This window comes from Agelaius tricolor, unplaced genomic scaffold (assembly GCF_023055355.1).
Source record: "Agelaius tricolor isolate 1412-34295 unplaced genomic scaffold, bAgeTri1.0.p SCAF_1, whole genome shotgun sequence".
Lineage (NCBI taxonomy): Eukaryota > Metazoa > Chordata > Aves > Passeriformes > Icteridae > Agelaius > Agelaius tricolor.
Window position 1 is genome coordinate 18,429,800 of NW_027269261.1, and position 25,969 is coordinate 18,455,768.

Below are 25,969 nucleotides of genomic sequence, written 5' to 3' on the forward strand. Positions count from 1 at the left end.
GGCTTCCAGTGCTGGGAGAGTGTGTGCCATGGCTTAGGGTGTACTCACCTGAGCCCCCTGGCATCTCACTTGCTTCAGCCTCTCCCGGAAAATGCGCGTGGGATTGCACCACAGTGGGTCTTCACAGGGGCTGTGGTTTGTTATCGTAAAATAAGGGGTTTGTGAGAGGGAAAAAGTCAGTGCTTGTAAAAGGGGCTGTTGGCTATAATGACCCTCTTACCTGTTCTCTTTTCATGATGCATTAGTCTTTCCTGCCTAATGTTGCACACTTTGTCCACCTTCTGGGGTTTTTTCTTAAGTATGAACTACCATGGCTACAGAAAACTTTGATTTAAAAGACAAAAACAAAGTAAAAACACAACTGCAAAACCAACTCAAACCTCTTTGGAGCAGCAGTCTGTGAACCTTTTGGCTGACACATTTTCTGGAGCTGGGGTGTGTGTGTTTGTGTTGTGTTCCTACTTTACAATTTTCTTTTCCCCCATCCAGATTAGCCAGGCACCTCCAGAAAGAGGCACAGTCTCAGCACAACAACTCGGAATTCACAGAAGATCAAAAGGTGAGTACTGCTGTTTGTTCAGACAAGGAGCTTGACTCATAGATGTTGATGTGTGTTATGCTTTTTTATCTTGCAGGCCGGAGCCTTAAGAGACCTTTTTTCCTCCCTCAATGTACACAAACAGCAACAGAGCCCAGCGTGGCTAAAACGGTTGCTGTCATTAGATGTGAGGGGTGCTCTGCTGTGCTATCGAATGTCAGGAATGCTGGCCAGTGTCTTTCATAACCTGGGTGTTTCTTTTTTTTGGATTCATGTTTGATAACTTACTTATTCAACATTAGCACAATTTATGTCGAATTCTGAATGCAAAACATCTTGAACTGCAGACACTGAGGGTGTGTGAGGGGGATGAAAGCTTAACATGTAACACCTGACAGGGAAGGGTCCTGGCAGAATACTCCCTAGCAGTCTCTTAGAATGTTATTTGTTTATAATCTTTCAAAATATTGAAATTTCTTTACTCCTCCCTCTCTCCCCTCAGTTGAAAAGGCTGTTTCTTGTCTCAGCAACATACTACTGCAGTTCTGTGATGGGATTTAAGTGGACTCATGCACTCAAGCATTTACTGCAAAATAAAATCTTTTGAGATATGAGGCCCTACTAAAGTTCCTTGTCTTCTATAAAGGCACGTTTTTCTTAGGAATAAAAAACTAGAGATGTATATTTCCAGATTTTCATGTTAAAAAATCACTTGTTTGAGCAATGCTGTTACCTGAAAATTGACATTTGCTAGCTCAGAGTCTCACCAATGGTAATAGGATGCAAGAGCAATGGAAGCTGTGCTTAGGAATGTAAGTCCTGAAAACAGGTGCTGGCTACAGAAATTAGAGATGAACTTGATGTGTGTAAAGAAGCTCAAAGAAATGCATCTTTACATAGACTCTGAGAGAGGTTTGTAGCTGTTTCCTTTATGTCTATCAACATGAAAAGCAAAGACCTGGTCTTCCATGTTCTGCTTACCTTCTGCAAAGATGATAAAGCTCATGATTGCTTTAAATGGAGCCATAATTTTGGAGAAGAATTTGGTCCACTTTTCCTGATTTGTAAGCCATGAGAACCTTGTTAATGTTGGACAGCTGTTTATTCCTTGAATGCTTCTGCTCTCCCTCCCTTGCTGGTAGCTTTCTCCATCATTCTCAGCTAGAGTCATCTTTAGTGTGTGTTTCCCCTCTGTGGAGACTTTTGAAAATGTAGTTACTTCATGAAGGAGAAGCTGTTAATCTCACTTCTGGAGACATCATCTCCTGTGAGTATGGGAACCATAACCGCACAGGGCTTTGCCTCCAGATGTTCCCTGAGTCTTATGAAAAAGACCTTGAACCAGATTGTGGAAGTGAATGAGGTCAGCCATGAGGGAAGGCCTGGGGGGCTCAGGAAGTGGAGATGTTTCATGCACAAGTGCTGTCATGTCTTAAGGCAACAGTCTTCTGAAAAGAAAAAAGTAATGGGTGGTGGTTTTACATCCTAGCAGAGTGATACCTGTTTCTAAAGCTGAAATAATTTTTAAAAGAGGATGGCATTTTTATCACTTGCTGGTTTTTGCCAGCCATTATGTGGCTGATGCACTGAATCTTTGAGTCTGTTTATCAAGTAGCAGTGCCTGTTTCATTAGCCACGTGCACAAACCAATTCCCCAACATTTTGTTGAAAGAACACTTTATCTCCTCTACCATGAGGAATGCTAGTCACAAAAAAAAAAAAAAAAAGAAAATTGTGAGTGGAGTTTTGCTGTTGCTTAAAAAAAGCACTTAAAACTCTGCACAGCAAAATCTCTGATGTAAAGCTACTTGCTGTGCTTGTCTTCCCTATTTCTGCAGGAGCTCGTCCAGTATATCATATCTGGTCAGTATGACTAATTACTGTCATCACTAATATCATTCACATGGCATGTGGCTGGAGGGCTTGGTGCGTACTGGGTTTGTAAGCATTTTGATTAAATAGAAATGTATCTTCTTTCCCCCTGCCCTTCTAAAAATCAGCTACAAATCAGTAACTTTTGCTCAGCTGTTCTCCTGCCAGTGCACCCACCAGCATGCTGAGGCTCTGTATGTTATACAAGAGACACTTTTTTTTTTCTTTAATTTTACTGTGGAAGACTCTGTAACCTTCAGGGTTTGCTTACCTGATGTAACTGGCCAAGGCTACATGCAGAATTTTGTAGATTGAAAGGCCATGAAGCTGATTATGATTTCCACTTGCTTGATCTACCCTCAGTGCAGTTTTTTTGGTAGATTTTCAGTCAGCTGTTTTCCAAAGGACCATAAATACTGCCGAGAATTGTTGTGAGGCCGTCGTTTCTTATGTGACCTACCCTGGGGGGGAAGGTGGGTTTCAGCAGTGATTCCTCTGTAGCTAGGGGATGCTACTTTCTGTACAGCTGCAGGGAAAGGACAAGACTAGGTTCAAATCCTCATCCTTATCTGTCTGTATGAACTTTTACCACGTTTGGGTTTATTTCATACATCACAGGTGGTGCTTCAGTGCAGATATGGCCACACAAAAATTGATGGTGTGTTACTTGCTAATGTGATCATACAATCTGTTAATCTAAGAATACTTGACAGATACCACCAGTTTCTTTCCTGGTCATCCTGTGAGCCAGTTATCATTTATCTTCTAATGCATGTATTGTTTATGGTAAGAATTCAGGCTTTTAAATAGTTGCATCTCCCATTTTTGCTCCTAAAGAATCAGATTTGAAACACTATATGCTACTTGCCTTGAAAGAGCAGACTACAGATTTTGTTGTTCTCTCCTGTATTTTCAAATTGTGATGGGTTGTCATCTTATAACTATTGCTGGACTTAATTCCATATTTTTCGTTCTCTGTCTTGACTTGGGTAATTGACAGTGCTGGACTCTTCATTAGTGATTGTGAATTTTATTGAAGCATTTCTCTGCAGATCCTGTAAACAGCAAATCATTTTGTTTTGTCTCCTTTCAACAGCTATAAAGAGGCTGTGCAACAGTTTTATCACTGAGAGGCAGCATGTGTGGAATACTAAGAGATGCAGCTCCTGGTGAATTTACCTCAGTCATAACATTTTGAACACTGCTGTTCACTGTTTTACCTCCATTCTCTAAAATTCATGATCAACCACTGTGTTTTGTGATAGGAGTTGTTCCAGTTAGGTTTGGCTATGTCTATCAGCTTGCCTCCAGCTACAGTTACTCTCACCCAGTTCTCTGTGCAATAAATGTGACCTTTAAACCCCTCTTCCAACCACAGTTGTTGCTTCTTGTGTAACTGTTTCTGTGCTAGGCTGATTTTTCGTCAGTGTTAGAAAATCCTGCTTTTGAAGCAACGATAACTTGCAGAAATACAAGCACTGTTGAACAGTCTTAGCATGATTCATTAAACTACTGGTCTTCTAACAGCCTAAACTGTGGTTAAAGCCAAGCTCTGCTCTGGCTCTGTGTTTGTGCAAACATCTTTGCCTCCATTACAGTTAGCACAGTCCTTACGCAACTCCTCTGAAGAAACCTTGACTACGAGATCAACTGACTTTTCCCCATTCTAATCATGAGTTTACAATAAACTGAATCTAAACTATTTTAAACTAGCTAAGTTAATTATGGCTTCAGTCTTTCTAATGAGATGCAGAATGTTTTCCCTGCTGCAAAAAGGAGCCTTTGCAGCAGGGATAGTTGCAGCTGAAAATGATAACAGTGTTTAGCTGCATTTTTAACTTTTGGGTTGGGTGTGGTCCCTTAAAGAAATAGTTATGAATAATGCCTGCTGGGAGCCTGCCATATTTCAATAGATTCCATATAAAACCTATTCTTTATTATTTAAGACTCCCAAACTCTCTTAAATTAATCTGTTTCTAGAGCCATTATTGCACTTCAGCTCCCAGGAGCCAGAGGACACATATTTTGTACTGCTCTTTGTTCTGTGAGGGGGTTGCTAGTCCAGGCAGTTTTCAGAACACACAGTTATGAATCTGCAGGATAGGGAATAGTGGAGTTGTTGAATTTACTGGTGAATTGACATAGGAGATAGGGGCTGAGCAGTGCTTCTGAGACCTCATTTATGGTGTGCGCTTTGCAAGATACCAGGAGGGGCAGAGCCAGGTGAAAATCTGTTTACGTGTTCTGGTTCTGTGGTGGGGCATGGAGACTGTGTGCTGTGTGCTGGTACCCTGCAAACTCATAGCCCTCTTGTGCAAGTGGAGGAGTTTTGATCTCACAGAGAATGGGCATGCTTTTTGCTCAGCTGTTTCCAAACCATTGGAACAGCTGGACTTTTGCAAATGCTGGAGCTATAGTCAAACCTCAGAGATTCCGGTCCCTTCCCTAGGGAACTTGTGGACTCCTTTCTTTTACCCATTATTTCACACCTTCATCTTTAAGAATCTACCTTTGCAGCTATATTTTTCCAGATGTTCACAAATAAAAAAAGGAATTCCTTTTGTTATACTACAGCTGATGGCTGTAGTGTGTTCTCATTCTAGAGACTGAGAATCTGCTTCTGCAGTACTACTTGGTGTCCTCCCACCCAGCCTGGCAGTACATGTAAACAAATCCACAACACCCACGTATGCAGTGTGGGTCTGAAAGTCTCAAAGTGAGCTCAGGACTCTATGTGCTCTTTTCCGTTTCCAAATACCTGTGTTTTTTCAAGCTGTGCTGGAGATCCAGTCATGGGTCTCTGTTGTATAGCAGAATTTATTTTGGGGAGGAGTGAGTTTGTTGACTGTCCTGTGTTAATAGGCATCACTCGCTGCTTTTTGGGAAGGTGCTCATAAGAACTAAAGTTTTGAAAGGCTGCCATACAATGGGCAGTAATAAAAAAATATGAAGATGAAAAGTCTGGCCTAGTGCCATGTTGTAACAATGTTAAGGGGAGATGCCAGCTGGGGAGAAATGGCTTCAGAAACTTTGAGCCTGTGGTGGCAGATGAAAATCAGATACCTGAGGCTTTTGCATGCTGCAGCTGTTGGCTCTGCCCTTGAGGTATTGATGTGTGACCTATTTAGGATTCAGCTCTTGAACTCTTTCAACTTTCAATGTGGCCTAAGGTGAACTGAAACTGCAGTCACTTAGTTTGTTGGAATTACTGGGGGCACTTAGTTTCTTGGAATTAGTGGGGGCCTAGGAGCAGATTGAGAAGGATTTGTGATACTACTTTGCAGGAGAGCCAGAACAGGTGATGGCGGAGGCACCTTTGAAAGCATGCGTAGCTTTTATCTGCTGTTACCAACCTCTTGGAGTCCAAAAAATATAACCCTCCTTTTGGACTTGACTGACCCTGAATAGATTACCAGGTGCCTATACTCTTGAAGTTCTTTGATGCTAGAATTGTGCTCTTGGAAATATTTTCCTCCCCTTGCATCCAGCTTGTGGAGAAGCTGTTTTTATATTGCCTGATTTAAAAGGAGAGAATGAGTTACAGTTGTGTATTTCAACTTTAGTCTTCCTTCTGGGGGAAAATTTAATTTTAAAATAAGCCTCTTTTCTTTTTAGCTTCTTTGTTGCTGGTTTTCCTGCCCTATAAATGTTCCATGGAGTATTTTGAATTTATATCTGGCACTTATTTTTCTGCACATCATCTGAGTTTTTCTTCTCAAAAAGGTTTTAGTCAACGAACAAACTTGTGATGGTCAGGAATAATACACTGGGCAGTTGTGTCCTCTTCATGTCACTAATGGAAGTCTTAACTCCTCATTTCAGCTGGTAGTAACAGAAACAAATGTGACTTGCTGCAGCATCTTACTTTATGAGACATAAAAGCTTAAAAATGTCTTCAAAGCAAGACTCCTTGCAATGTGCTATTCTGAAGCCCTTCCCTCTCTTCTGCAGTTTTAAATGAAAATGAGAAATTACTTCGCAGTTCTGCTTACAGATATTTTAGATTGCTGACAAGTTTGAATTCAGGCATATATTCCATGATTCACTCACAGTTTAAATCTCTTAAAATCACAAAAATAGAGAGTTAGAAAAATAATCTACCTTTAGACTTCCTCTCTCACCAAAACCCACAGGAGTGGGCTGTGGTTTTTTTAGGGCTGAGATACTGGGTTGCTGTAATGTCTGATGTGGGTGGACTTGGTCTGCTGAGGTTGGGAGCTGTAGGCCTGGCTCCTAAAAGGGCAAATCAGCACAAACCACTCAGGTTCTCAGGAGGTAATAGGCTGCTTGGCTTGGATTTTTTTTTTTTTTTTTTTTAGTTCTCTATCACCTGAGAGCAGTTGAGTTTATAAACAGTTTATGATGTGGTAGGCATTACTACAGTTTCTGCAGAGTGAATGACCCCCATCTGTGTTGTTGGGCTGTGGGAGGGGAGTTAAGTGGCAGATGTCTTTCATCTATTGTGCTTTCAGTAAATCCTGCTTGTCTATAAAAAAAGCTTCTGATGCTCAGTGGTCTGGTACTGAACAATAGACCTGAAACCTTTGCAAAAAAAAAAAAACAAAAACAAAACCAACTGTTTGTGTTTACATTCTTTACATTCTTTAAAAGCGTCAATGTGGACAAATACTATTTTCAGTACTAAATTTTTCTTTTTCCATTTCAGAAAACCATAGCTAAAATTGCAACATGCTTGGAACTGCGGAGTGCAGCTTTACAGGTATAGCTCTTTTTCCTATCTGACTTCATACTTTAGCAGTAAATGACTGTAGAGCTTTTTAAAACTTGTTTACTGTCTTCAGAAATACCCAAACTTCTGTAAATGGAGTGAACATTTGGAATTTCCAGGCTGTCGTCATGATGGCCCAGGTGACTGCCTTAAGAAAGGCTGAGAGTGCTTATATGAGCATCTCTTGGTGCTTGTACAGGAATTTAACTCCACATTTTGTGTCTTTGATTCTCTGCCTCATTTTCATCCTCCTGAACTGTTTCGTTTCTCTTCCTAACCTGTGTGCAATGTTAAAAAGATCACCAGAATGACCCTTAGACTTATTCAGCTGCTTCACAAATCATAATAGACCACAAAGAAGACTATGTGTGTAGAATAGAAGTTACTTTTTAGCAGTCATGAAAACTGGCAGTGCTCTAGGAAAATGGGGGAAAACCATAATTTGTAAATTTCTCTTTGGGCTTTTTTTCTGGACTGAAAGTAGATATCATGGGAGTGGATGTCATTTTTTCTCAGCACATGCTTATCCCCAAAACAAAAAACAAGTGAGAAAAATTTCCAAAAGACCATGGATGGGGAAGGGATAAATCAAAGGCTGAGTTAGTGGATTACCTCTTTGCCAAGAAAGAGTGATGACCGGCAAATTTTGCATCAAGTTACTCCCAGCAGCACTACCAAGTACTTTGTGTTGCTGGGCAAGGTGCTGCCTTCAATTGTCTGAAAGGCTGGGATACAGCATGCTGGACTCATGAGGTTGGGGCTGACTAGTCTCAAGGCTGTGTAGAATTTGAGGAATTATTTGGTTACCTCTACCTGTCATTCTATTTTGATCTAACCTGGGGTGTTTGAAGAATGTTTTATTTGCTTGGAGTCACTGTGACTTTGGGGAGAAGCCTGCATGTTCCACTATGGAATAGCTTTGTGGGTCAGGTCACATCTGGGAGCAGCAGCAGAAGCTGCAGCCATGTCATAACCTGCCAAGCTGGAGACGTGGATGTTATGCAAGACCAGCCTTCCCTGCTGTTGATTCCCTAGCAGTAAGTCAAGGATTTTGTAACCTTTTGAGAGGATACAAGAACTTCTTGCCCACTTCACTTTGGGGAGGTTATGGTTTCTTGGCAGAGGTTAAAGCAGTTAGTGAGTGTTCTCACCTTCTTCCATTCTCCTAACACTAAGGGTAAGGCTGCTTTAGTATCCTTACACAGTCTTGCAGAAGGTACCTATTCCCTCTTGGACAAAATCAAGAAAAAAATCTCATTGGACCTTAAATGTTGAAAACAATGGGCAATCCTAAGGGATGCCAAGGGTGCAATGACATAATAGGTAAGACCTGACCATCCACTCAGAAGTGAATGTCCAGTGTCAATCCTCTTATTTCCACTTCTTTTTATGCCAGCTCTGCCACTTGTCTCAGAAAAAACGAATCTTACCTAACTGTTGGTGAGCTACCTCAGAATTAAAAATTAAGAACTTCTCTGTTGAGTTAGTAAGTCAGATAGGCTTACTGAGAACTGTACATATATGTGCCACAGACAGAGGAGGAAACCATCATCAGAGCTGGAGAAAAGAAAGATGGGAATTCCTCTTCTATTTTCAGTGAGTTCTTGGCTGAGTTTTTCAAGCTATCCTGTGTACTGTAATTTCTGCTAGTGTCACAATGTTGGACATGTGTCTTGAAATGTGAATTTTCCTGTGTGCAGTAAGGAAGAATTTACAACAAGTTGGTTTAAAAATATTTACCTTTCATTAGAGCTTGGAATATTGGATAAGTTTGTTCTTAATAAGTGAGAAGTAATGTAGTCTCTGCCTCACCTGTGAACCTGCCTTTTGTTGGGGAGATTTTCTGGGGGGATGTAGCTTTGTAGTAACTTGGTGTGCTTGAACAAAGGAAGCACCTTGCATCTTATTCTGAGATGAGGAGGGTGCATCTGAAGATCTGACTCTTTCTTTGTACTGTCCTAGTCCACCCAGTCACAGGATGAGTTTAAGCTTGAGGATCTGAAGAAGTTGGAACCAAGTAAGTGGTATCTTTGTATTTTGAGTGCCATTTATCATGACAGGGGAAAACGTGACAGCAGCAGGACTACTGACTAACCAACACTGCAGTTCAACAGTGATGCTGGGTTTAGGTGCTTTTCCAAGTGTCTGTTACCACACAGAGAAAACTTGATGTGAATTAAGGAATGTAATGTCAGTAATTTAAAAGTACAGTAACCCAAATGTTTTAGATAATATATTCATCTTCATTTTCAAATAAGCAATTTGGGCCTTGCTAATTTTTGCACAAAATTGTATTTTAAGCTATCAGTAGTACATTGTATAATTTACCTGCACATTTCTTATTTGAGCTGTATTTCACCACTTTGTGGTCTTCCTTCTTGCAGCATGACATTTATTTTTTTCTTCTGAAAATATTTAACTTGTGCTCATGTTAGCCAATCACCTATCACCTCCCACTGTAATGCACCAGACCAGAGAAGGTGAGAGTCAAAGTGAGGATGTGAGTCAGTCTATGAAGAGTTTCGTGTAATATTATTTTTTTCCAACTGATCCTGGGTCAGGTCTTGATATGTCAATCCAGAAATAACTTTTTCATATAGGAAGTGTCTATTTATCTGCTTCATTTTCCTTCCTGTAACACTGGCTGCTTTGTTCTCAAAGCATCCTTATGATTAGAGCTTACACATCTAAGCAATATTATCCTGAATGTTAATGTTTCTGCATTTCTCAGGGAACAGGAAATGTGGAAGAACTACTTTCATGCTGATTGAAGTTGGTTTTATTTTGCTTATGACACAATTGTTACATTGAGCAATATGTTGGGGATAAATATGATTGGCAGGCAAGTGTTTCCCCTTCATGAATAGGCTGAGCTTCTCTGCACAGGATCCTACAGAGGAGCTTGTTAAGAAGTGGAGCATTGAGCTAAGCTTCCTTATATCTCTACCAAAACATAGAGTCCAAATGCTTTTAAACTGTTCCTTGAAAGTGCAAAGTGAAGGTGTGTTAGAAAACTGCTTGGTCCTATGGGTGAAGATCATAACTCAGGAAGGGATTTAACTGTGTGTTGGAATATTTGGTCTTCCTCACACTACATGTTGCATGTCTGGCCTCTGAATTCTGACTTGGGATTTTTCTCTATAGATTTTGCTGCTCTCTGTTTACAATGTATTTAAAATGTTGTAATCATTGAATGACTGTGGATTTCAGACTCCATTGTGCAAATGTCCTATGAGTGACTGAATGATGGAAGAGAGATGGGAATCTTGTCCAAAATTTCAATTATGGTGCAACAGTCCTGTTGTTTATCTTGCCCTCCATCACAGAATTGATTTTTAGCTGTCAAAAAAACTGCTTAGCAGTGTGAAGTGCATTCAGCCCACACCTCATACAACAAGCAACTATATTAAAACTGAGGAAGAGTGTGTGGCCATCAGTTTTCAAATACGCTGAGTTATTTTCCTTGGAGGAGAATGGGTGCTTCTACAACAACAATTGAACATTGATGTTCCTAATGCTGCTGTCTTACTTGGATGGTTCTGGCCTCTTTCTTTCCGAATTATGCCTTTGTTTCGTGGTTTTTAAGTTATCTCAAATAGAATAAACCTTAATCAGGCCAATACCAGCTATTTCATAAAATCCACTGTGAAATGTTTTAATTTGCATGTTGTCAATTTTCTTTTGCATCCCACCAGAAAAAGCTGAAAAATCTGGGCTGGCAATATAAAGAATATAAAGTGATTCCTTCGTTAGGTCAAGCTATTCCATTAGGGTGGAACAAAACAGCTATTCATACAAAACAGCTATTTGCACAATTTGGCTTGTTTTAATTACTTTTGTGCCTGAAGCTGTCAGAATGGTTTTGGTGTTGTTCTAACAACCAGGACCCTTAGAATTACTTTTTTCTTTTCCCTTAATCTTCTGCTGTTGAGTTCTAGCTTTTCCTACTTGAGCTTCCATTTCATGCAGATTGGAAAGTGAAGCAGTTGGCTACTTCTGTTTGTTTATAGGATTTGTCACTGAATAATTTGTGCTGGAATAATGCTACAGGAGGTTCCATACAAACAAATGGCTCTTTTGAGTTTGCGCTGTGTGAAGTCATTGTTAACACACTGGATTTCAAATCCTTTTCTTTGTGGAAGCTTATACCAGTCTTAGAATGCACAGTACAAATGGATGGGCTGGGGCATCCCTTGTGCCTGGGTGATAATTATAAGACAAGTGGATACTGGGTTGTACTGGGGAGCGTGGTGTCTGAATTATTTTATGTTGTTTATTAAAAAAAAAAAAGTGTAAGTATCAGAAAAAATCACTGTCACAGAAAATCTAAATGGACAGTGGTCTTTACCAAGTTAATGTGTCCTGTTCTTCTGACTTACGTTGATAATTTCTTTTGAAATATTTCAAGAAAGAGCCAAGTGCTGATAAAATCAGACTATGAGGATAGTGAAGGGCCTCGAGGGGTAGCCTTACGAGGAGTGGCTGTGGTCACTTGATCTGTTCAGGCTGGAGGAGACTGAGGGGGAGACATCACTGCTGTTACAACTTTCTCATGAGGGGCAGAGGGAGGGGCAGGCACTGATCTGTGCTCTGTGATGACAGTGACAGGACCTGAGGGAATGGCCTGGAGTTGTCAGGGGAGATTTAGGTTGGGGATCAGGAAAAGGTGCTACACCCAGAGGGTGGTTGGGCACTGGAAAAGGATCCCCAGGGAAGTGGTCACAGCACCCACCTGACAGAGTTCAAGAAGTGTTGGGACAATGCTCTAAGGCTCATGGTATGATCCTCGGGGTGTTCTGAACAGAGCCAGGAACTGGACTGTGATGATCCTTGAGGGTCCATTCCAGCTCAGGCAATTCTGTGATTCTATGCAAATCAAAGTGACACTGTCCAAAGTCCCAAAAGAAAAGGCAACTTCTGTACAAGAGCCTGCAGAACACTATTTAAAAAAGATTTCTGTTGGAAATACAGCACAGATGGAGGCCATGATGCTGGGATCTACCCATTAGTTGCACTTGTGGAGAATTCTCTGGGACTTATGTTCTCAAGCAGCAGCATTACAGAGGGGAAAGGTTCTTTTTCCCAGAAGTGAATTGTGTTTTTGAAAATGAAACAGAGATCCAAAAAAGCCCAAATCAACCTTTTAAAGCTTGGATGTCTTACACAGCATTACAAGGGAGATTCCTGTTCGTATTAACATATTTTTTTTCCTCTGGTCTGGTATTTTTATTTGAATTAACTGAAGCTCATACTTGTGGCAGATGCAAAGAGGATTTTCCTTTCCTCAAAGTTTTATTGCTTAGCTTTTTCTCAGTGGCTTTGAATAAGTATTTCACCAGGCTGAGTGCAGTGGACCTGTTGCTTATCCTGTTCATCTTTAAAGGAGCACTTATATTGCTGTGTTACAACTTTGCAAAATTATTTGCTATTGGTGGTGAGACAGGATTTGAAAGCTCTTTAAAAACTTGAGCCACAGCTTTGTGCAGCAAAAGGCAGGAGGTCCTGCTTCTGAGCTGAATATTCAGCACCACATTTGTTCCTGGCAGGACAGGGGTGCTCAGCCTCTGGCAGCAGCAGCATGATTTTAGGTGCTGTAGAGCTGTTTGCCTCTTGCCTGGGCTCATGTCAGTAGAGCTCTTTGGGCCCTCTAGTGATGCCTGAAGTGAATAAGGAGGAGGGTTTTTTTACTTTTAAGGGGACGTGGTTACTAGAAGAGGGGAGTCTAGCACTTATGAACCTTTGGAAAGTGGGAGGAGAGCTACTGTGACACCTGTCCGTTTTGTTTAATGTGCCTTTGATCTGTAAAAGATCTCACTTCGCTGAGGTTTTCCTCCTGGGAATACCCTTTCTGTTTCTGGTGTAATGTATCTTTCTGAGAGCTGGGGAATTATGAGAGTAATAAAAATCCCCTTCTTTTCCTGAACCTCAGCAGCATTGGAAGATGACTGTCAGCTGTTGATCAGCTGCTTTTCTGGTTGGAAGTGGCTGTGATTCTTCAGATTCATGTTGAGATCTGTGTTACTGGTCCCTCAGAGCAGAAGTCTTTGGAGAGAGATACATGGCATCAGTTTGTTCTCTCATCAAAGCTCTGACTGAAGGCACTTTAAACCTTTCTCAGTATTTATGTATTGTGACTGGCTGGGATTAGGCACTGATTAACCTCTCATGTTGTAGAACAAAAATCAAAAAAAAAGAAAAAATCAGTATGAGTAAAGACTGGAAAGACTTTTTGGTTTCTTTATAGTTTCCCAGAGGAATAATTTATTCTTAGAGCATTCAGATGGTGTCTGGTAAGCTAATGCAGGAGCCCAGACTGGGTGATGGGAATGTGAAGGCAGACAGGGAAGCTCTCCTGCACTGGCAGAGTTATAGTGTGCTCAGAGGGGCCTGGCAATGGCTTCTTAAGCATAACTGGTATTTAAGTACCTCTTGATATTTGTGTCATCTGAATGTTGTTTGAAAAGAGTTTTGTTTTCATTCAGAAGTCTTCAGGGGAGAATTCCTCTGCTCTGAGAGTGCTTATGGTGAAGTGAAGCTCTCTGAGGAGAGTCAGGGATTTTTCTCTCTGCTCCCCCTACCAGTGTGCGATATTCATTGTCTGGTAAGAGAGTGCCTCTCCCTGCAGGTGTCCTCTTGTAAATTTTTAAGCCCTTTAGCCATCATTAAATACTTATTTCTTTCACACGTCTTTGGAAGTTTCACTGGTAGTTGTGTTTGGAAATGGCAGCTAAAGTTGGGATTACTAAAATGTGAGCAAATTTCCAATATAAACAGCAAAGCCATTTTGCATGAAATTCTGAAAGTATACGTGATGTCTTTGGGGTTTGGTGCCCAGATATTGTACTTTATCTCTCCTGAATTTCACCAATCTGCCCAGACATATGAGGGCAGATAGAAAGAAAACACAAACAAAGGCATCACCACCACCAAACAAAACCCCCAAAACACATGACTGAAGAAGTAGAAAATCTCACCAAAGCATTGTGCTAGCAGCACACTTGCTCTTCCATGGTGGCTGCCTGAATGTGCACCCGCATGTGTCAGCTCTGGAGATCTCATCTGTTAGGAGCTGATGCTAGTAACGCCACCACCCTGCTCTCAATAGCCACCAAAGATTTGTACCCTCACCCCAGGGGCTGTAGCTTTTTCTCATGACGATTTTGGTTATTGTCACATTTATCTTCTCTGTCTGTGTGGGTGTAGTAGTAGTAATCTTATACTGCAGTTGCAGTTCACCTGTCTGAATGTTACAGTGATATAGGTTTGATCATAGCTATGCTGGTGTTTAAAATATGAGAGAAGAGGGATGGTTTTTGTATGATCTGATTACTTTAAGAATTTTATTATTATTGTTTGTGTGTGAAGATGCTGTCAGAATGGACATAGGTGTGCAAAGTAGTAGAATTAATGCTGGTTTATGATTTCTCTGCAGTCTTAAAGAATATCCTCACTTACAATAAGGAGTTCCCCTTTGATGTTCAGCCTGTCCCACTCAGGTAAGAGATAACTTCTTGCACATCACTTCATGTACAGATACGTACTTGAAAGGGAGTACGGTCTAGGCTTGGTGTGTACCTAAAACACATTTCCAGAGCCATCTGCTTGCCAGACTGCTTTGTATAAACTGGTTAATAAAAGAACTTTAAAACTCTGTTTGTCTCGGTACCACTAAAAATCAAGACCATACTTTCGGTAAAATCAGTATTTGGTACATCCCTACATCTCTCTGAGATTTCCAGTATCATGTCCTGGCTTTAGGCTCTGTGCTTTCTATTGGTCTAAACTCCTGCAATCTCTGTCAAAGTCTGTAGGTAGAGTTGGAAGTTAAGAAGTATGAAATGACATTAAAGAGTATTGTTCATGCTCAGGTGCTGGCTTGTGAATTGACAGCCAGGTGATGAGTGAGTGTTGGTCTCATTTCTTCTTCCTTGTGTTTTACAGGAAGATTTTAGCACCTGGAGAAGAGGAACACTTGGACTTTGAAGAGGATGACGAGGAAGGAGGAGCTGGAGCAGGGTCTCCAAACTCTTTTCCTGCTAGAGTTCCAGGTAGGGGCACTAGCCTTGCCATGCCAGCCTCTGTAGCATCTCTGAGCTCTGGCTCTAAAAAGCTTCTTTTTCCACCTTTCAAATCAATGGTGATTTGAAAAGTTTGGGTGGGAAGCTACAGGTTCACATAAACAAACCCTAATGCTGTACTGGGGAACCACAAGGGTGGCCAGTGAATTTTTTTTCCAGCAAACAGTATCTTACTGTGAAACAGTTGTATGGAGAACCTGTGAGGGTGGTACCATCTACCTCAAATAATTAGCCTTAATACTGAGTCTGAGTCAGGATTATTCATCCTGGTGCACATTAACTATGTGAAGCATTTCAAACGTGTTCAAATGTAAATTGTGGCAATGTTTCTCCTGAAAGGAGCAGCACATGTTTCTAGAGATGTGAGAAGTTGTTGCTGCTTATCTTTGTGTTGCATTGTTTGGTGAGATAGTGGCTTAGAGTGAAGCCAGGCTGTGAGAGGAGAAAGAGGGGGTTTTGATTTTCATAGCTGAAGTCCTTGTCTATGTGAAAGTATTTTGTAGAACCAACAGATTCTAGAGAAGGCTTCCTGAAACTTCAGGGTTTGACAATTTAGATGTTGTATCAGAGGTTCTTTAGTGTTCCTGGTTCCTTTAGTTCCTGGTGTAATTTCTTTGCAGAAGAAGCAAGTTTCTAGTTTCAGAGCTGGCTGGCAAACTTTGTATTTCAGGAATGAGATAACAAGTACAGAAACCAGTACTGGAATAATGGTCAAAAGAGCCGGGGTGTTGTATTACTTATGCCTGGAGAAAACAGATGATATTCAGATGTGATCCCAAGCACAGTGCTGAATATGGCCCCTGCAGGCTGACCTGATGTGGACATGCACAGTCTACAGCTATTCATGCCAAGCTCCCAAAAAGGCTATAATATATTGTGATGTTGATGGCTAACATTTGCTGTCTCGATCCTTGTTATTCACCATGATAAATCCATTTATGGAGATGCCTTCTGTCTGTCCCAAGTACAGCAGGAAGACTCAGACAAAAGCAGTTTGCAGCCCTGGGGTGAGCCTTATGAGTAAAGTGAATTTCCCTGTCTGAAGATGACAGAGTTGTGTTGCACTCCTTGCTTTGATGTGCCCTTAATCCATCCAGTACTGTCTAACTGACCATGGTCTTGTCTTCTCCATGCATGACTTCATCGTTATCACATTGCCCCATTCATCTAACCCAGGAGCCAACAAAGGTATGAGAACCTTTTAGTATGTACAGTAATTTCTGTGCTCACGTTCATGTAGCTGTGGTCTTCTTCATCCAGCACTTAGTGCCAATCCTCACAACACAATTTTTGGTAACAATCACACTACTGGGCACCTATCTGTTGGTCTTCATTTGCCTTCAGTAAGGAGAAAAGGGAAGGTCATGTTTGTTGATTCAAACAGCTCTTTAGAGGTCCTGCTGTACTAATTAAGGCGTTCTGGGTTGTGTAGCCAAGGGTAGGTGTAGCTGGGTTTTATTTACTGGAATACACATTTTATGGGAAATGTTACACAAAGATTATTTGCATAGTTAGACTTCTGTGCTGTGTGGAGCTTAACTGACCAATAGCTTACTGCCTCTAACAGCAAAGGTTTCCTGCCTTTCTCCTGGTTATATATGATTTTATTCCAGTGCTGTGCTCTTTTATAAACCATTTCACTTTGTGAGCCCAGCAGGAGACTTAGCACTTTTTTCCCCTTTCTCTGAACTAGGATTTGGGAGTGGAGAGCCTGAATGCCTGTGTCTTGGTGGCAGTGGGGTGCTGGGCTGGCTCACTGTCCCTGAAACCCACTTGGAGGAGGGCACTTTTCATTTGCAGATGCTCCCATCCCTCTCTGGCAGAGATGCCCTGCGGTTGTGTCTGGTGTGGCTGCAGCTTTATCCTGAAAGGCCTCAGTGTGAGCCTGCTCAGGGGCCCAGGCCGTGGTGGTTGACAGGGGGGTGGTGCCCAGCCCAGGAGAACTGTACCACAGAGAGGGCACTGTCATCTACTCTGGCTGCAGAGGCTTCAGCATAGGCCTGCCTGAAGCTGTGGCTCATGTGAGACAGGTTACAGTCAGCTGCTCTAGTCCACTGTTGGCTCCTGCTAGGGCAGGAAGGAAACAGCGTTCCTTGGATACTGTCTGTCCTACTGTTCTCTTGTCTCCTGGAAGTGACTTTGACCCTTCTGTCCATTGCAACTCTGCAATTTCACACATTCTGGAAAGCATTTTTCAAGAACAGAAAAATTTCTCTTAAGCCAGAAGTTTTATAATAAAAACCAGGCTGAGGCATCTTTCAGGTGACTTTTCTGTCAAGTGGATGGAGTGATGGACAGGAAAGCTGAAGGCTGCAGTTATTCCTGGCTCTTGGGGGCCATGCTGCTTTTAGGAGACAACTGACATATGATGGAGCAAAGGTTTGTGCCAAAAAGAAGACAGGCTTGCTTCTTCCTTCACTTAGATTGAAATAAGAACTCTATATTTGAACATATCTTCGGGAAAGAAACAGAAAGATTAACTAGAGCATGAGCTGCTTTGCAGAAATGAGGGCTCTCTACTAAGTTTGCTCTCTAACATTTGTCCCATTCCATGCAAAAGCCTTTCCTGTTGCTCCAAACCCTGGAGCACAGCTCTGCTGTGCTGTGTTGAGAGGTGTGGACATGGTGCTTTTGAGGCCCTGAATCTCCTCAGGACGGGAAATACAGAAACACACAGCATCAGAGATGGAAATTCAAGTCTTGCACTTGATTCTGAGAGGGGGATTGGATGCAGGAATGCTCATGAAATCTTGCTGAAGTTGAGCCTGTAGTTCTCAGAGCAGAATGCAAGGTCCCTCTTGCAAAGCCAGTCTCTCATAAGACAAAATCTTTGTGGTTCCACAGCTCCTCAAGCAGATGAGAGGAAAAAATTGTGTCAAGAAAACACCCGTGTTGGACTTGTGAAAGGAAATTATTACATTGTTTAGATCTAAAGCCTTAGGATAACTTCTTTTTTTCATTAGAAAACCAAAACTGTAACTCAAACTTGTTAATGAGTCTGAGTATTTTCTATCCTGGTGCTTCTTTATCCAGTAGGGGAGAGGGGCTTGAAGTGTGCCAGTTTTTGCTAAATTCAGCATGAAGTAACCTCCATGTTTGATGACAGAATATTATGACTTTTAGTGAGTTTGAACAGTCTGGACAGCTGCACTGTCTTCCTCAACACTGTGAGGATTCATTTATACTGACCATCAAGTTTTGATGCTAAATATTCTTAATGCAGAGCTGGGGACCCTTCCTTTAGCCAGAAGGAAACTTGGGGGATGCAAACACTTACTTTTTCCCCCTGCTTTAAGTAGAGGCCAGTAGCACTTACTTAAGAATCAATTTTCTGGTTCCCTTATGTTCTGTGTGATTTGCAACAATGCCATTTTCCTCCCTAATTTCCCAGTCTAAATGTTAAATGTGAAGCCAAGTCATGTTCAGTGGAGTTGGACTCCTGATCAAGTGTCTAAACCTCCTGGAACTGCAGATTTAATTCTCAAATTTGCTCCCAAATTTAATCCTCAAAAATGCTATCAAGTGAGTTCCATGAATGGTTATTCTGTGAAATAACACTTTAAACAATGCTCCCCTCTATTTTTATTGCATTAGTTTTTTATCAGTTGATTTGACTTGAGGCAGTCCTGAGTTTTTTCTGGGGGGCTTTAAAATCTGTCAGAGGAGGTTGTGTGTCTGTGCACAGACATTCCCATAGTGGTGTGTACTACTGGGATAGGACTCTTTGGACAGCATTAGAGCAGACCTTAAGAACAGCATCTTCCATGAGAGAAGATGGGACAAGTGAGACCTCTGCTGTGAGATGACACCATGGGTTAATAATATGCTTTACTCTTTCCAGGTACTTTATTGCCCAGATTGCCATCTGAACCCGGGATGACGTTACTCACCATCACCATAGAGAAAATTGGTCTGAAAGATGCTGGGCAGTGCATTGATCCTTACATCACAGTCAGTGTAAAGGGTAATGATTTCTGTTCTGCCTCCTCGATGCTGCTTTGGAGAGAGTGCATTTTCTGAAAGGTCTATGGATTTTTCAGCCTGCTGGGAAAAACATTTGTTGTCACTTCTGTTGTGGATGTAGGGCTTCTGCTTTAATCAAGGGCGAAAAATTCTGTATTTGACAGCTACTGGGAGGTGAATATCTGCAAGATACACTTCTCTCTGTGCGCTCAGGGGTGGCTTGTCCATGCTGACAGCTGAGTGACTTTGCCCTACTTCTCCATCATGGCTTCTACAGCTGACTCCTAAGTACAGATCTGCTTGGACTGTGTGTACTCCCCACACTTATTGGTCTCTGGGCTTTCTGGAGGTGGGGAACCACAGCCCACTGACTCCATTCTTGCCCTCTCATTAAACTAATTTTGTAATAATATAAATATAATCTTACCAGGGCTTGAGGTTTAGAGGGATGGATATGAAGCTGGGAAACAAAGCTTGCAAGTGAAATAAAATAAAAAATGTGTTAGTCTGGCTTGTGAAATGCTTCAGCCAAAACCTGATGGGCTGAAAGGCTCCATAAATCTGGAAGAACCTCTCTCTCTGTCAGTCCGGGATAGGCAACATGAGGATTTCTCTGTTTCAGATGGTAACATAATTGGTATCTTTTGAGGCTAAGATTTTTCATATTCACACTCTTTCTAATGAGAGTATCAATATCCCCATTTTGCACTTAGCAGGAAGCCTCTGTAGTCAAACCTGCTTGCCCTTCCCTTGTGTTCTGCTTTACTTTGGATTCTCTTTACATTTTTTAAATGTAGGCAGAGTATTTTTTTTTTGTTTCTCATGTAAAAATCTGTAGCTGAGCCTCTTGTTATTTTTAGTTGTGATAATGACCTTGTATGTGTCCTCTTGAGATATGCTATTGGATACTAAATATAGGTTGAAACACTTGTTAGATGTGTGATCAGTGCTTCTTCCACCAGACATCCTCTGGCAGGAGGAAGGTTCACAGCATCAAATATCCCTTGAATACATACCAGGGCTTGTAAAGCAAACATTCCTTGTTCATTGCCCCTGAAGTGTTTGTCTCATTGTACGTTGCTAAAACTGCTGCTGTAGCTCTCCTTTCCCTTCCAGAGCTAAGGGAGACACTCTCTATTGCTGGGCTTGCTTTCTCAACAAATCTCTGTTAACATGATGCTCCCTGTTTCCAAACTCATTTACCTATAAATGGTGGCTGCCAAGTAATGACGTAGAAAATAGGATCAAAAAGTGAGAGTGTGGGCAGTGTATGGATGAGTCTGCTAATGGTGTCTTTTGATACTTTTATTTCCTGAGATTTTTGGTTAGGCAAAGTAACTCTGAGGACTCAATTTTTTCACTGTTAGGAGTCTGAAGACACTTAGTAGCTGATTTCCTTGGTTTTAAACCAAGCTGCTCTTCTGCAGGTTTGGAGTGAGGTTTGTTCCTAATGCAGCATTGGCAATCCCAGCCCGTATCATGGATGAAGGGAATCACTGGTGCTCCAGGGCCTCAGCCTGAGCTCCAAGCACAACATGTGCACTCCATACCTGTAATCTTGGCCACATTGTTAGCAACTTCCTCTGCCCAAGGGAAAGGGATCAGGAATGAGAGGAAAGACAGGACAAATATACCCCTGGAAACAGCAGAGGCTTAGTGAGAAACAATATTGGCTATGCCAGAGCAGCAAAACCAGGGCTGGTGCTGAGAGCTGGAGTCCAACCCAAAGCCCTACAATGCCTCTGTGGAAAACCCAAGCGGAATAGTCCTTGTGTCTAGGGGCAAAGCAGGGCACACACAGGATGTGTGAGTTGTGCCATTTGTGCCCTGCAGACACTGTGTGGACAGCTGTCTTTGGTGTGTATCCCACTTGCCTGGAGCTCTTCTGGAGTCCTTTGTGCACAGGGAATGGAATCTTTTGCTGACAGCAGAAAGAAATGCACTCTTAAAAATAAAAAGAGGGATAACTACATTTTTTTATCTGAAATACTGCTAGAACTTTAGCTGCTTTCGTGTTGTACTCAAAAAGAAAATTAACTGATTGTGAAGGGCTATGATTGCCCCTTTTTTAGGTTTTGTGGAAACATCCAGGTGTGGATTAACTTTGTGTGGCAGGATTTGGTGAAACTTTTAAATCTCTTAAAGCTGAACCTTGAAGTCTGAGAAGCTTCTGCTATTCTCATACTGTTTCTTTCCTGCAGATTTGAATGGGATAGATCTGACTCCTGTGCAGGATACTCCTGTGGCTTTGAGGAAGGAGGACACATATGTCCATTTTAATGTGGACATTGAGATTCAGAAACACATTGAAAGACTAACAAAAGGTATGTGGTACCATGTCGGCAATGGAGAGAGACAGGGAGACTGACTCGGTGATCAGAATCTGATTTCATTGTGGGATACAAACGCTTATATACAATTTCAGGGAGACTAGTAATGTGTACTACAATGATTAGGTTAAAATCACATACACAAACTTATGCATATAACAACCTCCCTTGCTTGCAGAATTTAATGGGATTTTCTTTTTCCGGTAAACCCATTTGATTTAATTTTCTTGCAGTCTAGGTCTAATTTTTAAAGTTCCATTTGTTTTTGCCAGGGCATTCTGTTATCAAATCTCTTATGTTAACCAGGTCCAAAGTCCATCATCTTTCTTGTGTCGCCCAAGACAGATGTTTCCTTTTGACCAAAAATACTCTTTTAATGGCCTTATTAATTAATCTCTGCACACATTGAAAGGTATCATGATTAATACAATTATTATCAAAATTACCATATACACACCTATCCTAAAAAGAATATTTTAGTTAAAAACTCCAGCCACTAAAAGGCTTGATCTTTATAAACATTCCTGATGGCAGCCGCATTACTGGATTTAGAAAGGCTGCCAGAAGTGTAATTGTACCAAAACGCTTGATTCTTATAGATGGAATGATAGGGAGAAACATCCCAAGCTTTAGACTGATTTCTTCCCATGTATTTAAAATTAACACAAAAATCCAATTTTAAAGAACCCAGGAACTCTAATTCTTGGAGTTCCAAAGGTGTTTCAGGAAGGTATGGGATTCAATTGGATATGATTTAATTTGGTTTCCAAAAAAATTCTTTTAGTGTCAAGTTCTGGAGGAGCTATATTCCCCCCTAATTTTTTGTTTTTAATAACATGTATGTTTCTTGTTATGAACATGAAGGTGACATAAAAACAAAACAATATGTAACATAACAATAAACTTATACTAAGTAAAAATAAATCAGATAATAGATACAATTAGTGGCATATGAAAACCAGAATGGTGATTTAAAACAATGCTTTATAAATTTCTTTACTATTGTACTATTACTTAGAGTCTGTAATATTTGGCAAGCTTTATTTTTTAAAGTGAGGGCTTGGAAAATCATTCCCGGGTAAGACTTCCAAGTTCACCTTAAAAGGAGGTTTAGCTATTATAGGTCCAAATTTGGTAAGTCAGAATTACTTGAATATAATTTTGGTGCAGAAGATTTTCTCTACTAGTTATGGCCAGGACTTGGCTGGGGTCCAGGCTCTTAACTGGAAGAGTCTTTTTAATATATTTTAGAAACCTCTTAGTAGTTAGAAAAATAATATATGTCTTATGAATAGCTATACAACAATAAGTGAAGGTTTGTAAAGTAGCTGGCTTTCTCATTTATAGTTAGTCAATGGTACCATAGACAAAAGTAATGCTTGTTATAGTAAATTCAGTGAATTCATATCATAAAATTAACAGCATAATCAGCGCCACTTAATATATCAGTAGAAATTCTCTTAAGAAGTTGGGATTATATTTTCCTAGACATATATGACATTAAAGCAAAAAAGTAAAAGAAAACATTAAATAACTCATAACTAATTACCGTCATAAAAAGGAGACTCATTCTTCAGTACTGCAGCGATACGTGGAATAAATAGGCTCCACAACGTGATGTAGTTGTGAAGTGGGTATGTATTGTCAGTGCCCAGCACAAGTGAGATAGCTCTAGTGAAAACTTGTGCCCTGAGCTCCAATCTGGGCCACATCTTTATTCACAAAGGTTTTCCATATACATTACATTGTACAACCTTTTCATGCATATTCAATCCCTGGCCCTGCCTGTCCTTGCCTCGTATGGTAATTAAATCCATGCCCTTCTTCACAGTGGTGGTTGCACGGGGGTCTTTCAGTGGTTTTTGAGGCTGAAGGCCATGGTCTTCCTCACGGTTGAACTTTTGAACTTCTTTGCTCGTGCACTGTGGTCCCTTGGTGCCTATCTGAGTACGTCTGTTGATTTTGAACAGCTTGGAGACAGAGGAGCTCCTTCATCTAGGTTTCTTGCATTCCTTGGTCTTCTCCCAGTATTGTTCTTTATTGCAAGAAGCTTCAGAAATTTTCCTATGCCCTTTGTACCATGGCAGAGGTTTCTTAAGTAAAAGGTTAAAATTTAACACATCATTCTACAAGCTAAAATTTAAATGCTTAATTCATATTGCTAACTTAAGCGAACCCCCAAAACCTCCATTTTGGTCCCCCTCTTTTCTTAAAATACAGTAAACTCTTTTACTACAGGGGCCCTGATCTAAATTCTGACCTGCTATAATAACAGTTCTCCTTCAGCAAGATTCCATGAGTTCTAGAGAGTGAAGTCAAAATGGCCACACATCTCAACATTCTCCAATTCCACATGAGTATTAAAATAGACATCATTAAACTTACAGTAACTAAAATTAATAAAACTATAATGGGGTGACATAAAGTATTCGTGATCTCAGTTGCGGTTGGTGACCATCCAAATAGTGCATCCCACCAGTTATGACTTGTATCTTGTTTTAATCTTCGCAGGACTCTGTTACTCACGATGGACAGTTACTAGAGTTCTCTGCCCATTCTTTTGAATCTCTTTTACAATTTTGATTAGATCCTGATGTTTCATTATTTGTTTCACTAGGGTTAAATTCATTCCAATGGGTGTGGGTGGTAACTCGTTGTACGTTGTGGAGTTTGATTTTATTAACTGGTGGGATATGACTGGTGCTGAATATACAAAGTCACACCCAGCAACCTTAATAAAGTTGCAAATCCAAAAATTGGAATGATTCCTAACAGATAAGGGTACCTTGCTCTTATCAGTTTCTATGAAATCACACACAGTCCTTAAACACACACAGCCACTACCTATGTACACTAGTACAGTCCATTGGTTGGTATCCGGGTGGATCTTGAAGTGGCAGATGCCTTGGTCAGTGTCAAGGCATATGTCCTGAGCACTAATCTAATTGCTCTCACAGATGAATTCCTGTTGTTCTTGAGCAATGCAAAGCTCCAAGTTTACGGTTTGCCATTTCCCCTGGATTTTCCAGGCCCATACCCTATGTTCCGAGGGGTATAATACCGACTCCTTGTGATTTAACCCTAAAGCAACAATGGGGTGAATAGCGTGAACTGTGGCATTACGTATAGTGAGCACAAAGGCAGTGGCTGTGTTAGTGGTGGGATTATACATAAAATTTACCATGGTCCACCAAGATTGGAAATCTCTCTCAAAATCTGTAGCACTGTCCCAGACAACCTTTCGCACTTCAGTTGGAAACACCCCTTTACCTCCTTCTCTTATGATTAAAGCAACTGTTGACTGTACCCCTAATTGTGTTTGTATACAGCTAAGGGCTAAAGATATGTTATCCTGCGCCCCCTTTAATGCATCTGCTATTAAGCTATGGTCTTGATCTTTACTTTCTCTCCATTTTGGCAGCACCCTCGAGACTTGCCACTGACTATTTCCCAATGCCAGTAGAGATGACTGTAAAGGCTGTTTTAATTATATCCAATTGCTGGTTGCTACAGCTAATTTATTCATTAATATTTCTGAGTCAGTCCCATTCAAAACCCCTAACCCAGTCGCTACCATCCCAGTTAAATCCCTCTGCATTCTGTCTCTGAAGTGTACTTGTTTTTGTAGCCATCTTGTCCATCCCTTGAAGGATGACCTTAGGAAGGGGGAACAAGCTGGATAAACTGTCGAGATACTAATTTGCATTGACAGTTCGACACGTTTAAGGGACATTCTGGATTAAATACCAGTTGACCCATATTCCTTATTACACATGGGCCGATTTCATAAACCCTAGGTTCATGCTTAAATGGCATATTTTGGGTTTGTACTTGAGTGCTGGGGTGGATTGTAACGGGCTTAGCCTATAGCATTTATTTTAAATTTGAAAGACAGCCCAATACTGTTGCGGGCCCAGAGGCAAACCACATCGACAGTTTGTCTTAATGTGGAGTTGTACCAACAGTCTAATTCATTTGGACGATTGCAAATCTTCCGGCGCTTATTTACACTGATTTGGGCTGCTTTACTATGGGTAGTCTCATTAACACTTTGGCACCCTCTCTTAATTACCTCCCCTATGGTCCCTTGAAGTGACCACAACCTCTGTTTCTGCCATTCCTGCCTTTTATATATTTGGTTTTTGCGCATGACCACAGTTGTTAGGTTTAAACCTTTTATATCGGAAGGTTTTCCCATGGATCCAGTGTATTGAGAAAAGGCTTGGGACCAAGGCCATTCAGCATTGCTCTGGCTAGGAGTACTTTCTAATTCTTGGACATACAACTATGATTGTAAACAACACTTACGCAAAAATCCCCACCCACCATGATGCATTCATTTTGTCCGGGTAAGTTTCAGTTTCAGTTCACCATTACCCAGTGTTATTCTCCAAGGGGCTTCTGGAGCTTTCTTAACATGGCTGTGGTGGATCCAAGCACTTTGTTCCTTAATCTTGAT

General features: G+C 41.0%; 1 protein-coding gene across 2 annotated transcripts in view; it reads left to right on the top strand.

Moving 5' to 3' along the window:
- The window catches only part of AIDA (axin interactor, dorsalization associated), a 53,596-nt gene that overhangs the window by 2,669 nt on the left and 24,958 nt on the right, over nt 1-25,969 (top strand). For both annotated transcript variants that reach the window (XM_071425590.1, XM_071425581.1), the window contains exons 2-8: nt 490-559; nt 7,077-7,130; nt 9,102-9,156; nt 14,572-14,635; nt 15,081-15,187; nt 19,059-19,181; nt 21,382-21,504. In XM_071425590.1, coding sequence (XP_071281691.1) covers nt 490-559; nt 7,077-7,130; nt 9,102-9,156; nt 14,572-14,635; nt 15,081-15,187; nt 19,059-19,181; nt 21,382-21,504 — 596 coding nt within the window. The remainder of the gene's footprint in view (nt 1-489; nt 560-7,076; nt 7,131-9,101; nt 9,157-14,571; nt 14,636-15,080; nt 15,188-19,058; nt 19,182-21,381; nt 21,505-25,969) is intronic.